The sequence below is a fragment of the Rhinatrema bivittatum genome, chromosome 1 (genome assembly GCF_901001135.1).
Source record: "Rhinatrema bivittatum chromosome 1, aRhiBiv1.1, whole genome shotgun sequence".
Lineage (NCBI taxonomy): Eukaryota > Metazoa > Chordata > Amphibia > Gymnophiona > Rhinatrematidae > Rhinatrema > Rhinatrema bivittatum.
In genome coordinates, this window is record NC_042615.1 from 699,370,201 (window position 1) to 699,383,697 (window position 13,497).

Genomic DNA, 13,497 nt, shown 5'->3' on the forward strand with positions numbered 1-13,497 from the left:
TGTTCTTTATCTGCCATCATCTACTATATTATATAAAAAATAACACATAGAAGAATCTATTTTTGTTCATGAATTTGTTTACTGTTTTATAATGAACATATTATTAAAAATAAACAAAGAAACCTTATTGTACAAGGCTCCCATTGTATTGTCTTGTACCTAAAAAAACCCCATTCACTTTAAAATCAGAGATGAATGAAGAGAGAACTATTCCCTGTGTTCCAAGCCACATACCAGAGTTATTATTGATGAGACTTGGCAATTCCACAAAAGAACTTTATTACATGGTTAGCTGATCAGGAAAAAAAATATCTAATTTTGATGGTTTAAGGTAATGGGAGACCAACACCTCAGTTTAGCAATAGGCAGTGAAGCCATGTCTGGATTACATTAGGCACTTTAGCATTCACTTTCCTCCACCATTAACTCACCACCTCAAAAACTAAAATTAGATTATCTAGGCATTTCAATTTTTGCCTGAATTATTAGCCAGGTCCAAAATAGGAATTCAAGTTGAGTTGAGGCTGGTTCAGAGTTTCAAGAATGGGAGAAAATTGGCTCAAATGATCTTTGAACTTGCCCATCTTTATTCAAGGCTTTTTGTCATGGCTGAAAAATGTCTTTTTGGTTATCTCTTTCCCCCCCTCCAAGTACAGCACGGTATCTTCACCACAAGAAAAGGAAGAGGGCTCACAGTCTACACCAAAACTGTTTGACCCTCTCCAGGGAAAAATACAAGAATATCAATGAGCAGCAAAGATTGTTCCCACAATTCTGAAAGGCTGGAACTGGAATGCTTCTAGCTCCATTGCCTTAATGAAAGGAAGACATATTTTATCGCCCTTACACTTAATTGTAGTGCAGTAGTTAATTTGTACACACCACAGCTGGAAGCAGTTTCTCTTCAAGTAGTGCAATGTATGCCAGTGTGTCTGCTCCCTCTTTTGCTGAAAGGTCATAGTCAGCATTGTACTTCTGGAATTAAAAAAAACAAACAGGAAATTGTGGATCACAAAAAACTCCAGACATGGGAAGAGCATAAAGCAATACATAATCTATGGACCCGCTTCCAAACAGTGACACACACAGTTCAGCTAAAAATAAATCAGTCAGGCAATCTGTTTCTACCACTGGCCATAGCAATAAACTTAAATGTGCAATTCAGTATTCTGCCAACTGTGCAGAATTGTAGTCAGATTACTAGGTACACCATTTAAAAGCTGTATTCAACTTTAAAAACTACGGTACAAATTAGGACTAAATGGCCGTCATTCTGAGCCTTTGCCATTAAAAGATCTGAAAAGCTGTCCAAATGTGGCCTATTTTCCTAGGAAAAGATGCGCAGGGGATTTAATTACCCTTGTCCAAGCATATATCATTAAACCCTACAAGGATCTTGAGTTATCTTTTTATCCCAGGAGCAACTGGTAAAACACTGTTAAGAGATCTGAGTTCACCACCTTCCAACGAAGGGCTGCTTTACTCAGAGTGGTGGAATTATGGTACAGTTTTACAACTGCCAAAGAAAACTGGATGTGTTTATTGAGGAAAAGAGAGAAAGACAGCACAGTTAAATTCTAGGGAACAGCACCAATTTAGGAACTTAAGCAGATTGCCAGATTTCAGGTCAAGAAGGAATTAATCTGCTCTATGCTGCACCACTGGTTACAGATGCACTGAGTATTTTTAGGGGGCAGGGAGGCTGGGTCAGGGGAAACACATTGCCGTTCTCTGGATTACTGCACAGTTAGCTTTTAGGCAGTTAGAATAAGGCTAGACTTTTGATGAATACCAGGATTTTTTTGAGCCTATCCAGAGATGCATGTGTCTAGTAATTGAGTCAATGCATTACCACTAATTATACTGTTGTAATTTCATAAAATGCTTTTAAACTAAACTAGAGAAATGCCTCTATTCCTGGGTGCAGCCATGCTTGGAAGAGTGAAAAATTACATCACATACAGTGGAATTTCATTTGCTCATGCAATGTATGTGTGTGTGATGCCATATATGATGATCTAATACTGTCCAAATCTGCACTGAAAAGCAATACTGGAAGTTGCGGAATATAAGATTTTAAAATAAATAAATAGATCCGATCATTATAAAACTAACCAAGCTGTCTGCAAATGTACAAGAAAGATGTAGGGAACAGCATGAGCAACAAAATAAAAATTAGACTTGAGAAATTTTTGAATTGATGCAGAACAAGAATTCTTACTTATGAGAAACACATTTGAAATGTTCTAGAGGACAGAGAAGTACAATTTTATTCTTATAGAGACAATATATCATAAAATATTGGTGCCTCGAGGGGTAGAGTATTTTGTTAGATACATAAACAATACCTTCTTGGTCTATATCTATCTTATTCAGTAGCGGAGAACGTTGTTTAGTGCAATCAATCACATCAATGCTTTCAGGGAGGCCTAATCTGGAAATAACTGACCCAAAGCTCTGCATATTTCTGAAAGGAGCATTCATTCAGTGTGCATACAATGTAGCTACTGAACATGTGCAGTAGTTATATTTTAAAGGACTACCACCGATTTATTAAGAATATTACTGTAAATAAACATGACTCATTTACCATACCACATGTGGCTGCAATTTTGAAAAAGCATCTACGGTCTTTTTAAAGTAATTTTTAAGAGGATATGGGTGGAGGAGAAAGGAGGGAGGCACTAATAAGCCACTTTGTCATGATGGCCACCTATGCTTTAGTCAATCTCACTGTACAATCTTTTAACATTTGCAATGATAAACCCAAAACAGGTTCCAGAAAAAGAGTGGCTAGCTTTCAATAAATTTCCTATTCCAGAAGACACTTGTTACTTGGGAAGTCAGGTGAGAAAAGCTGTAAAGAGTAAACAATCTTCCCTGGAGTGCCCATCCAGCAGACCATATGGCAAGAATCTTTTGACCCAGGATGCACAGACTAGTGCAGCTCCATGACAGAGTGGTGTTTACTGTTGAATTCAGACAGGAATGATGCAGAAATCAGGCATAAAACCTGTAGGAGTAAGTAGTTTGTAGAAAGGAAGCACCATGACCTAAAGTTCACTGTCAGAGTGACTTGAAAGCAGAAGGACAAGAGAAAGAAGCCCACAGAAGAAGTGACAAGCACTGCCATGAAAGAGCAGGTACCCTAAGCAGTAAATTGAGTAGAGAAGAGTTGGAGATGGTGAGGAGCTACAATTTCTAGCATCTTACAAAAAACGTAAGACATGAACCCTATCCTTCCCACATTCCTGTATGGTAGGGTGGTTCCACCATGAGGTTGTTAGATGTATCCACTATATTTTTTGTGAAGTAATATTTGAGTACTATTATTGAGGTTACCCCTTGAACATAAGAAGTTGCCATGCTGGGTCAGACCAAGGCTCCATCAAGCCCAGCATCCTGTTTCCAACAGAGGCCAAACCAGGTCACAAGAACCTGGCAAGTACCCAAACACTAAGAAGACCCCATGCTGATGCCAGTAATAGAAGAGGCCACTCCTTAAGTCAACTTGATTAATAGCAGTTAATGAACTTCTCCACGAACTTCTCCAAACCTTTTTTGAACCCAGCTACACTAACTGCACTAACCACATCCTCTGGCAACAAATTCCAAAGCTTAATTGTGCGTGGAGTGAAAAAGAATTTTCTCCGATTAGTCTTAAATGTGCTACTTGCTAACTTCATGGAGTGCCCCCTAGTCCTTCTATTATCCGAAAGAGTAACTAACCGATTCACATCTGCTCATTCAAGACTCCTCATTATTTTAAAGATCTCTATCATATCCCCCCTCAGCTGTCTCTTCTCCAAGCTGAACAGCCCTAACCTCTTCAGCCTTTCTTCATAGGGGAGCTGTTCCATTCCCTTTATCATTTTGGTCACCCTTCTCCGTACCTTCTCCATTGCAACTATATCTTTCATGAGATGTGGCAACCAGAATTATATACAGTATTCAAGGTGCGGACTCACCATGGAGTGATACAGAGGCATTATAACATTTTCCGTTCTATTAACCATTCCCTTCCTAATAATTCCTAACATTCTATTTGCTTTTTTGACTGCTGCAGCACACTGAGCTGACGATTTTAAAGTATTATCCACTATGATGCCTAGATCTTTTTCCTGGGTGGTAGCTCCTAATATGGAATCTAACATCGTGTAACTACAGCAAGTCTAGAACATGTGGTCATGATATGACAATTTCATTTCCACTGAAAAAAGGTTTGCTTCTTGTGCATAGACTATGTCCTTATATATCATGAAAGGAAATTCCACAGGGTGCAACAAGTTGATAATACACAGCTTCTTCATATAAATTCCTATTGTAACTGGAAAAAAAATTGTTAACACGGTATGGTACATATTAAGTTGTTTAACATTCTTTGTGAGGTGGTAATGGAAAGGCTTGAATTTTATTGCTTGTGTTGCCTCCAGATGGAGCTTAGGTGTAATTATTCCCTCTGCCACCAAGTTATAAGCTCAAAAAGAAAACCAAAACTGCTACATGGCATGTTTCTCTAAATTAAACGCCATATCAGAGTTCGTATTTATCCAACTGGAATAATAACCATCTCTCTTTAAAACAATCCCAACACTGACAAGAAAGCACGAGTCTCTATTTATGAGCCTACAAGCTGTATTAGTCTACAGAGTTCACTGTAGGGAGTCTCAGATTACAAGGTCAGCATACTGCAGAGGTTTTTAATCCACCATCTATGTGCTTTTAAAAAACAACAACAAAAACAACAACAAAAACATGTAATGGTTGTATATTCCCACTGAATCTACACATCTGTAGGAGTGGCATTTGTTTACCCAGCAATAGTAGATCAGAGCGGTAAAGCTCTTTTGTACATGCTCTTGCTAACTGGAATGTTCTGATCCAAAAAACACAAATGCAGGGTAACAGGTATGCAGCAATACCATGTGTGCCATTATTCACGATCTGATTTTTTGATGAAATTCCAGACTTCTTGTATTACAAAGTTTTGGCTTCCAGAAGAAGGGGGGCAGGGGTAGTAGCCCTCTCCCAGATTTATCCTATAGGCTATAGCATTTTGTTTCAGTCACATAGCAAGAAGGGGGAAGGGAGAAGGGTGGCTCTGATACTTAAATCAGACCTCTTATTTTTTTTAGATGCCCATTTGACTGATTGTTAGTTTCTGTCACTCAGGTATATAACATTACTCAATGTGTACTGTTCTCCTAACTCTGATCTAAGTAATTTGAAATTACTAGCCAAGCTAATTTGTATGTTATCTTTGCTATTTCTTATTAATTGTTGGGAATTTTAATCTCCACATAGACTATTCCTTCTGCACTTCAGACTGCCTTCTAAAATTGCAACTTGTGAGGATGTTATGTCCATTTTTGGTTAAGGGATTCTTTATGTCTGTGGTCCAATCTATTGTACTAGTGACACTTGGACTATTGAATAGTCTATGTGTGGGCCTTCCTCAGCAGCTTGTGTGCAGACTACAACAACTTCAAATTGCCGCACTTAGGAACCAACTTTGGCTCTTATAGACGAACTGCATCATCTCCATTGCTTTAAGACTTTACAATGGCTTCCTATTGAGTGGAGGGTCTGGTTTAAGACCCTCTGCATTCATTTTTTCAATTTATATTTACTCTTCTTATCCCACAGCAGAGTACAGTAAGATAGAAATAATACTACATAGTAGAACGCAACAAATAGTAGAGGTAAAAAACTTTTAATGCAACTCAAACTGGGCAAAAATAGCTGAATAGCCAGCAACCTCAAAAAACACACACAGAACTAGTATTGACAATCCTAACATTCTGGTAGGAACAGATCTAGGAAAAAAAACTGAAAAAGGAGAGCCATATTTAGGCTCTCTGTAAAAGAATAAGACTGGATGAGAAACTAACTTTCTTTGGAAGTGAATTCCAGTGGTAAGGTGCTGCACCATAAAAACCCCTCTCTCTAGTAATTACCAATGCATATCTTTTAAAGAAGGGACCTTTAACAGATGGGGTAGATTTTCAAACCAGCGTGTAGGCGTACATGTGCACGCGCTACCCGACTATAACTTGCGCGTGCAAGTTATAAAATCAGGGATCAGTGCGCACAAGGGGGGTGTACACTAGTGCACCTTGTGCGCACCAACTCCCATGGGCTTCCCCCGTTCCAGCCCCCCTAACTTAACCTTCCCACCCCTTACCCTAACCTTCCCCCCCCCCCCAAGCTCTACTCTAACCCTACTCCACCCATGACACAGCCTGAGCCCTAGTGGAATAAGCCCTATTCTGACTAGGCAACGACTGCTCAGTATCCATATACATGGCAGTGATGACTTCCTTAAACCAGCGGGCTATTGTAGCCTGTGACGCCGGCTCACCCTATTTATTTCCACCATGGAATATAAACAGCCGGTGCATCTTCCTGAAAGGTTTAGAAACCTCCGATACCTCATGATATGCCACTTGACACCCAAGGTCCGTAATAGGCGAAACTAAAACACATCTCTCTCCCTGTCCAGAGTCGGCAGGGAATTAATTGATTCAAGTGAAAATCCAAGACCACCTTTGGCAAAAAAAGGACAGAACAATTTGCAGCAGGACCATCCCTGGAGTCACTCGCAGAAATGGTTCCCGGCAAGACACAGAGTCCGCAGTTCGTAAACTCTATGCACAGAATACCGTCCTCTAGTACAGTGGTTCTCAACCTTTTTACTGTCATGATACACCTGACAGATGACGCCATTCATTCTGAGAGAAGATACCCAACAGTGAGGAGAAAAGATACAACGTGGACTCCCCTGACGAAGAAAAGTTTTCTTCTCGAAACATGGCCATGTTGGGAGAACCTGACAGATAAGTGGTTACAGGATACTTGAAGTGGTTTAACAGACTTTCAGTTTGATTGTGAAAAAGTTAAACATTCTTTTGACGTTTGTTTGAAAAAGTTCAAATAGCGCGCACAGCTGATTTAAGTAAGACTCAAGTACTGAATAGTTTACAGCAGTGCCTAGTGTAAAATCGATTGGAGTTGGTGTATAAAAGATAGAGACACTTTGAAAGCGAGCGGTGTGAATAGCCGACATGAACAGTATGTAAAAAGTTACAACTGTGCTGAGCGCAAAAATCGATTGAAGTTGGTGCACAATAAAACAGAGATATTTTGAAAGTAAGCGGCATGAATAGCTGATATGAATAATGCATAAGAAGTTATACCAGCACTGAGCGCCAAGCTAATCAGAATGGTGTCAAAATGTTAAAAGCACAATGAATTTTTTATAACAAATTTATTAACAAAAAAAGAAACATTTAATAAAATTCAAAATAGAGAGTGGGAGGGAGGTAAGTTTATGATTACAATTAAATAAAATACTGTAGCAAGGCCATGGAGGCATGCAACAGAAAAAGTATGAAACTTACCTCATCCCATATTAAAAATGTATTATATTAAAATTCACTCATATTTTTATATAAAAAAAGAAAAACATCATATTACTAGTGGGTGAGGTATTTTGGGGTAATTCAGATGATGCTCATGTGCATTACACACTACATTTAACAGCTATACTAAAAGTTATAGATTTTTTATTGTTGAAAATGATGCAGGAGAAATAACATTCTTTAATTTCAATAACTGCTTATAAAATATCATTATTAAATATTATTTTCACAAAACTTTTAATCTGCTTATTGCATCAGTGAGCAATCTGGGAATGATATGCATATGCAGCACACAGTTTTTCGATACAAACCCTCATGCATTGCACTGTCAACCTCAGAATGTTCTGACCTCTTCTGGAGTTTATGCAAAGCAAGAGTTAGGAAATTTATTTATTTGAAAATTTTTCTATACCATTGCTAAGTTAAATACCATCGCAACGGTTTACATGTAGGTGAAAGTGTACTATAGTACATTCTAACAGGTGCCGTCAAAGGTTCGGTTACAATAAATCATTAGAGATAGTTATTTAGCGAAGTAGTTCAAGACCAATTGTACCAAGGTACATGGTAGTTTTATCACACATAGTATTAGAGTTATGCTTATTGTGTAGAGTTCATATACCAATCTTCTGTAAAGTCCTAAGTACTGTGTGTTGGTGCCTTTCTGTCTTTTCCTGAATAAAATTTCTATTCTCTCGTCTCTTTGCAAAATGCTTGTTTAAAAAGCCATGTTTTTAAACTTTTCTTGAATGCCTTGAGATCACTTTGTAGTCTGATCTCTGGAGGCATTGTGTTCCAGATTATGGGTCCTGCTAGTGACAGGGCTCTCTCACTTGGGTCAGTCTTGCTGTTTTAACTGATGGAATGGTTAGGAGTGCTTTATTTGCTGATCGGAGGTTCCTGTGTGGAGTGTGTATCCGTAATGCTGTGTTTAACCAATCTGATTTCTCATCATAAATTAGTTTGTGAATGATACATAGGGTTTTGTATTTAATTCTGTGTTCAATTGGTAGCCAATGTAACTCTGCTAGGGTTTCAGTTATACGGTCCCTCCTTTTTCTGGTTAGTATTCTAGCTGGTGTGTTCTGAAGTATTTGCAGTGGTCTTAATGTCGTATTAGGTAGTCCTAGCATAAAGGCATTGCAGTAGTCCGTGCTGGAGAAAATTAGTGCCTGTAGTATTGTTCGAAAGTCATTTTGAGTTAGTAGTGGTCGAAAAGGTGGGACCCGCCAGAAATCCAGACTCCACAAAGGCACCGGCAACTGCAAGGAGGGACGAAGATGCCACATCCCTTCAAGAACTGGACCAATCAGATGGGCCAACAAGGGTTCACCATTCCCGTAACCTTGGAACCGGGCAAGAACCGCCACCTATACCTTCAAGGAATTAAGGGCCAACCCATCTTGCAAAAATCCAAAACTGAGTGGGATTTTAACCAAATGAGGATGAACCCCTCATTCCTCAAACATTCACCAAATGCAAACATAGGCTAAGGAAATGAATAACTTTCACGTGCGAAGCAAGGAGGAATCACAGTAGTGGACTACCCACACTTTAGCAACCAAGCCCTCTCAAGGGCCACACCATAAGACAAAAATCAAGTTAGATCTTAGAGAAGAATACGCCACTGCTGTAGCAGATCCCTGTGGATCGGTAATCAGAAAGGATATTCCACCAGAAACCTCTGCAGATCTACAAACCACAGTCTCCTAGGCCAGTCTGGCACCACCAAAAGTACCAACCCAGTGTCTCTCTCGAACTTCTGAATCATTCTGCCCAACAGGGACCATGGGGGAAAAGGCATATAGAAGTTTGCCTTCCAGCCACTCCTTTACGAGGGCTTCAATGCCCAAAAAATTCAGACCTCTACTGCGACTGAAGAAGAAAAGAATCTTCGCATTGTGTGATGTCACCAGCAAGTCTAGAAACAGGAGGTCCCAGTGGCCCACTTTGAGCTGGAACGCTTCATTGTACAATTCTCATTCTCTGGGATCCAGACCCTATCTGCTGAGAAAGTCTGCACTTACATTGTCTTTTCCTGCAATGTGTGAGGCTGAGATCTCCTGAAGATGTACCTCTGCCCATTCCATAAGTTGGGCTATTTCCTGCAACATTTTCTGGCTCTTGGCTGCTGCCTAGTGGTTAACGTAAGTCTCTGTCGTCACACTGTCCAACATCATTCGGACCACTCGGCCCTGAAAGTGGTCGATGAATCACAAGCATCCCAACTAAACGGTGCAGGCTTCCAGCAGATTAATGCTCCAGAGATACCCCTCTGTACTCCAGAGCTCCTGTGCTGTCAACTCCCGATGGTGAACCCCCAACACTGGAGGCTTGCACCTGTCGTGCGCAGTAGCCATTCTGGTGTTCATAGGGGAACGTGCTTCGTTTGATGATCCACTTGCAACCACCATTACAGATGGATACTGCTCTCCACTGGCAACTGAAGTTGTATCGAGTAGTCCTGAGACTGGTACTCAGACGTGCAAAGCAGTCTGTGCTGAAAAGGACGCATATGCGCCCTTGCCCACAAAACTACCTCTAGGGTAGCTGCCATCAACCCATGCACTTGCAGGTAAGACCATACCACCAGGCATATTGTTTCTGTCAATAGTCGCAATTCTGAATGTGGATCTCCGGCAGGAACATCCTGTCTTGCTTCGTGTCGAAAACGAACACCGAGATACTCCAGTGTCTGGGATGGCTGCAGATTGCCCTTGGCCAAGTTCACCACCCAACCTAGTTCCTGTAGCAAGGAGATCATCTTGCGTGTGGCCTGAAAACTCTCTTTTATGGCTCTTGGCCCAAATTAGCTAATCATCTAAGTACAGGTGGATCAGAATGTCATCCTCTCTCAACCCTGCCACTGATACCATCATGACCTTAGAGAAGGTCCTGGGCACAGTGTCAAACCAAAAGGTAGCGCTCAAAAACTGATGTCACCCCAAAACAGCGAAACGCAGAAAACCATTGATGCTCCAGCCAGATGTGAATATGTAGATACGCCTCTGACAATCTAGAGATTTAAGAAACTCCCCCAACTGTACTGCCATTATCAGCAAGCATAATGTTTCCATACGGGAACAAGTCACAAGCAAAAGCCATTTGACTCTTGAGATCCAGGATGGAACGAAAGGAACCCTTCGTGGGTACAATGAAATAATTGGAATATCAGCCCATATTTTCTTGTGACATGGGCACTAAGATCATAGCCCGCAAGCTGAGGAGTCTTGACAACGTACACGCCACTGTCTGTCTCTTCTGCAGAGAGCTGCAGGGAGAAACCACGAAAATGTCCCAAGGAACACTGAGAAACTCCAGAGCATAGACATCTCTTATCACCTCCAGAACCCACTGGTCTGATGGAATCTCGATCCACCTCCGATAAAAAGGAAAGAGATAGGCAACTCCTTTCTTTCTGTTCCTGGAAGTGTGTCGGCACACCCTCATTTGTGGGGGGGGGGGGGTGGGGGGTGTCTGTGGGGCACTGCCCTCTGAGAAGCTACTCCACTGCAGGGTCGAAACTGTTTTGAAAACCGCTAATATGACCTCTTGCGCTGAATGAGAGTGGCGCCTGCTTTTAAAACTTCTGATAACCGAAGAATCTGGGACTCACCCCACTTATTGGCCATTTTTTTTTTTCAACTCACTCCCAAACCAGAATGATCCTTTAAAAGGCCATATTGTAAGATTACACTTTGAAATTGTCTCGGCACCAATTCAGCCATAGCTGATGCTCAACCCTGCTGATTAGTTTCCAAGATCGGATGAGATCGGGCGCATCCAGGGTGGTGAGGCCATAGGGCGTTGCCCTGAAATTTAAACCAGACTCATCATCTTCCTGAGAGCAAGCAAAAGCGATTCACCAGGGGAGCAGCAGTGGCCATCTGCAATTAATTGCCACCACCTCAAGGCCTGCTTAAGGATAGCCTCGAATCTCCTATCCTGCACCTCCTTCAAGCTGCTCCCCCTTCCACAAGGATAGTTGTCTGCTTGGAGACGGTACACACCAGCACATTCACTTTCAGAAAGCACAACTGCTCTCTCTCTCTGCCAAATCCAGGGGATACAAAGCTTGCAAGGCTTGTCCCCTTTAAAATACGTATCCGGGGCGCTCCATTCAAGACCAATCAATTCTTGAATAGTATCCATAATGCTTTATGTAAGGAATCTAAATGGGATTCTTGTTTGGCTTAGACATGGAATCAGCACCCGGTACCCCCAACATCTACAGCGCCTGGGTGATCCAAGCCAGCAACATCTCTATGAAAAGAAAAAGCAACATTTTTCTATACGGCTCCATTCTCGAAGGAATTTCCTTTCCTCCAGGGAGTAAGGGTCGCCTTCATCATCCATGCCACCTGGTTCCCTATCAGCATGACCCACAGCAGGTTTAGACATATGCTGACACTTACCCGCAGCACAAGGCATGCGGCGATCTGCATTTTGCGATCCTGAACTCTTAAGCCTACCATGTCGGCAACCTAGCAAAACCTACAAGCAGGACCTAGCGAAAAGGCTGCTTAACCTGACAAGCTGTTTCGCGGCAGAATTGTGCGTAAAAAACTGCATGAACATCGCCACAGTCTATACCAAAACCAAGGGGTGCCAGTCCTTCGCCCACTGAGTAGCATTCAGTCACTGACGAACCACTAAAGGGAGCCACAAAACCAGACAAAACCTCCGACAGCTCCTCCTCTGGTCCCATTCCCACATCATGCTGAGAAGGGGGTGGGGGCTCAGTAAAAGCAGCCAGAGATAACTCTCCCTGAACCTCCAAACAGCACTGACACGAGTTTCGGGGGGGAACGCCAAGCTGAGATGCCTGAAAAAGCAAGCAACACAAAGATGAACACCCGCTAGCAGCATGCTCCCAAAACATCTAATAATTGTGTGAGCATGGACAGGGCACCCAAAAATAAGGTCTGTCCAATAAGCATCCAAAATGTAGGTGCCCAACACAAAGTCCAGGTAGGCGCCCACCTGATTGCCCAGCCGGGTACACACCCAGGTGTGCAAGCACAAACCGATGTCAGACACAGTTTCATGGCAGACTTGTACGCAGAAAAATGCACGAATGCTGCTGCGGCCTTCCAAGCAGCGTGAAAGCAGAGCAACGCCTAACCAAAAGGAAGCTCAATCCGCCAAGCTGCCATGACTCCCCAAGCTCCCTCTGAGGTGAAAATGGACATCAGATCGGCGTGCCGAGGCTCAGAGACCAGAAGAGGAATGGAAATCCTCACTCCTTCCCTTTCTTTCTTTTTTTTTTTTACACTCTTTACCTGAGCCCAGCCTGTCCTGCCCAAATAAAGAGTTGGATTACAGGGGGAAAGGGCAAAGGCCTTCACCACTGCGCTCAATTTCTTGCACCCGCTAACCTCTCAGCTGTTTCTCTCTCTACAGCTAAATCCATGACAAAAACCAGCTACCGGACAGAGACTCTACTGAAGAAGGGATCCGCAGATAACACCTCAGGAAAACTCACCTTATGGTGCCTCCCTCAGTTATCACCACAGGAGAGCAGGACAAATTAATTTCCTTCTTTTCTCCTTTCATTTTCTATTTTTGTAAAGCAATCCCCAGTAGGGAGATGCAAGCCCACCATCTGCTGGAGAAGGAGAATACTGATGGGCTGATGTCAGTGCAGGGGTATATATACCCCGACATCAGCTTTGCTCAGTCTCCATCTGCTGGTAGAGGTGCATAACCCACTGGAGTGGATTAACCTGTCTGAATGCTAAGAAAATAAGCATTGTAAGTCAAATAAAGATAAACCTCAATATTCCGCTCCTTTGAAGGTGAGGGTGGAACAGAATTTTCTCAATTTTAGAAAGAAGGTAAAAGGCCTGGCTCTTCCCTTCTTAGCCTGGGCAGATTTTAAATTGAGAACAGTATAGATAATTGGGGCTTGAAGTACATAGTTTAGTCTGAGTATTATGCATTTTTGTTTAATGATATGTATACATTAATTGTATTTTATTGTAAACCGCTCTGGCCAGATCTGGTATATAAGAAATGAGAAATAAATATTAGGATCTCCCACATAAAAGATCTATTAGTTTTGGGGTTTTTTTGT

The 13,497-nt window shown here is 41.8% G+C and overlaps 1 protein-coding gene across 5 annotated transcripts in view; it reads right to left on the reverse strand.

The window, feature by feature from the left end:
• MTX3 (metaxin 3) overlaps positions 1-13,497 on the reverse strand; it is an 88,050-nt gene that overhangs the window by 51,775 nt on the left and 22,778 nt on the right. For all 5 annotated transcript variants that reach the window (XM_029575697.1, XM_029575663.1, XM_029575670.1 and 2 more), the window contains one exon: positions 883-975. In XM_029575697.1, coding sequence (XP_029431557.1) covers positions 883-975 — 93 coding nt within the window. The remainder of the gene's footprint in view (positions 1-882; positions 976-13,497) is intronic.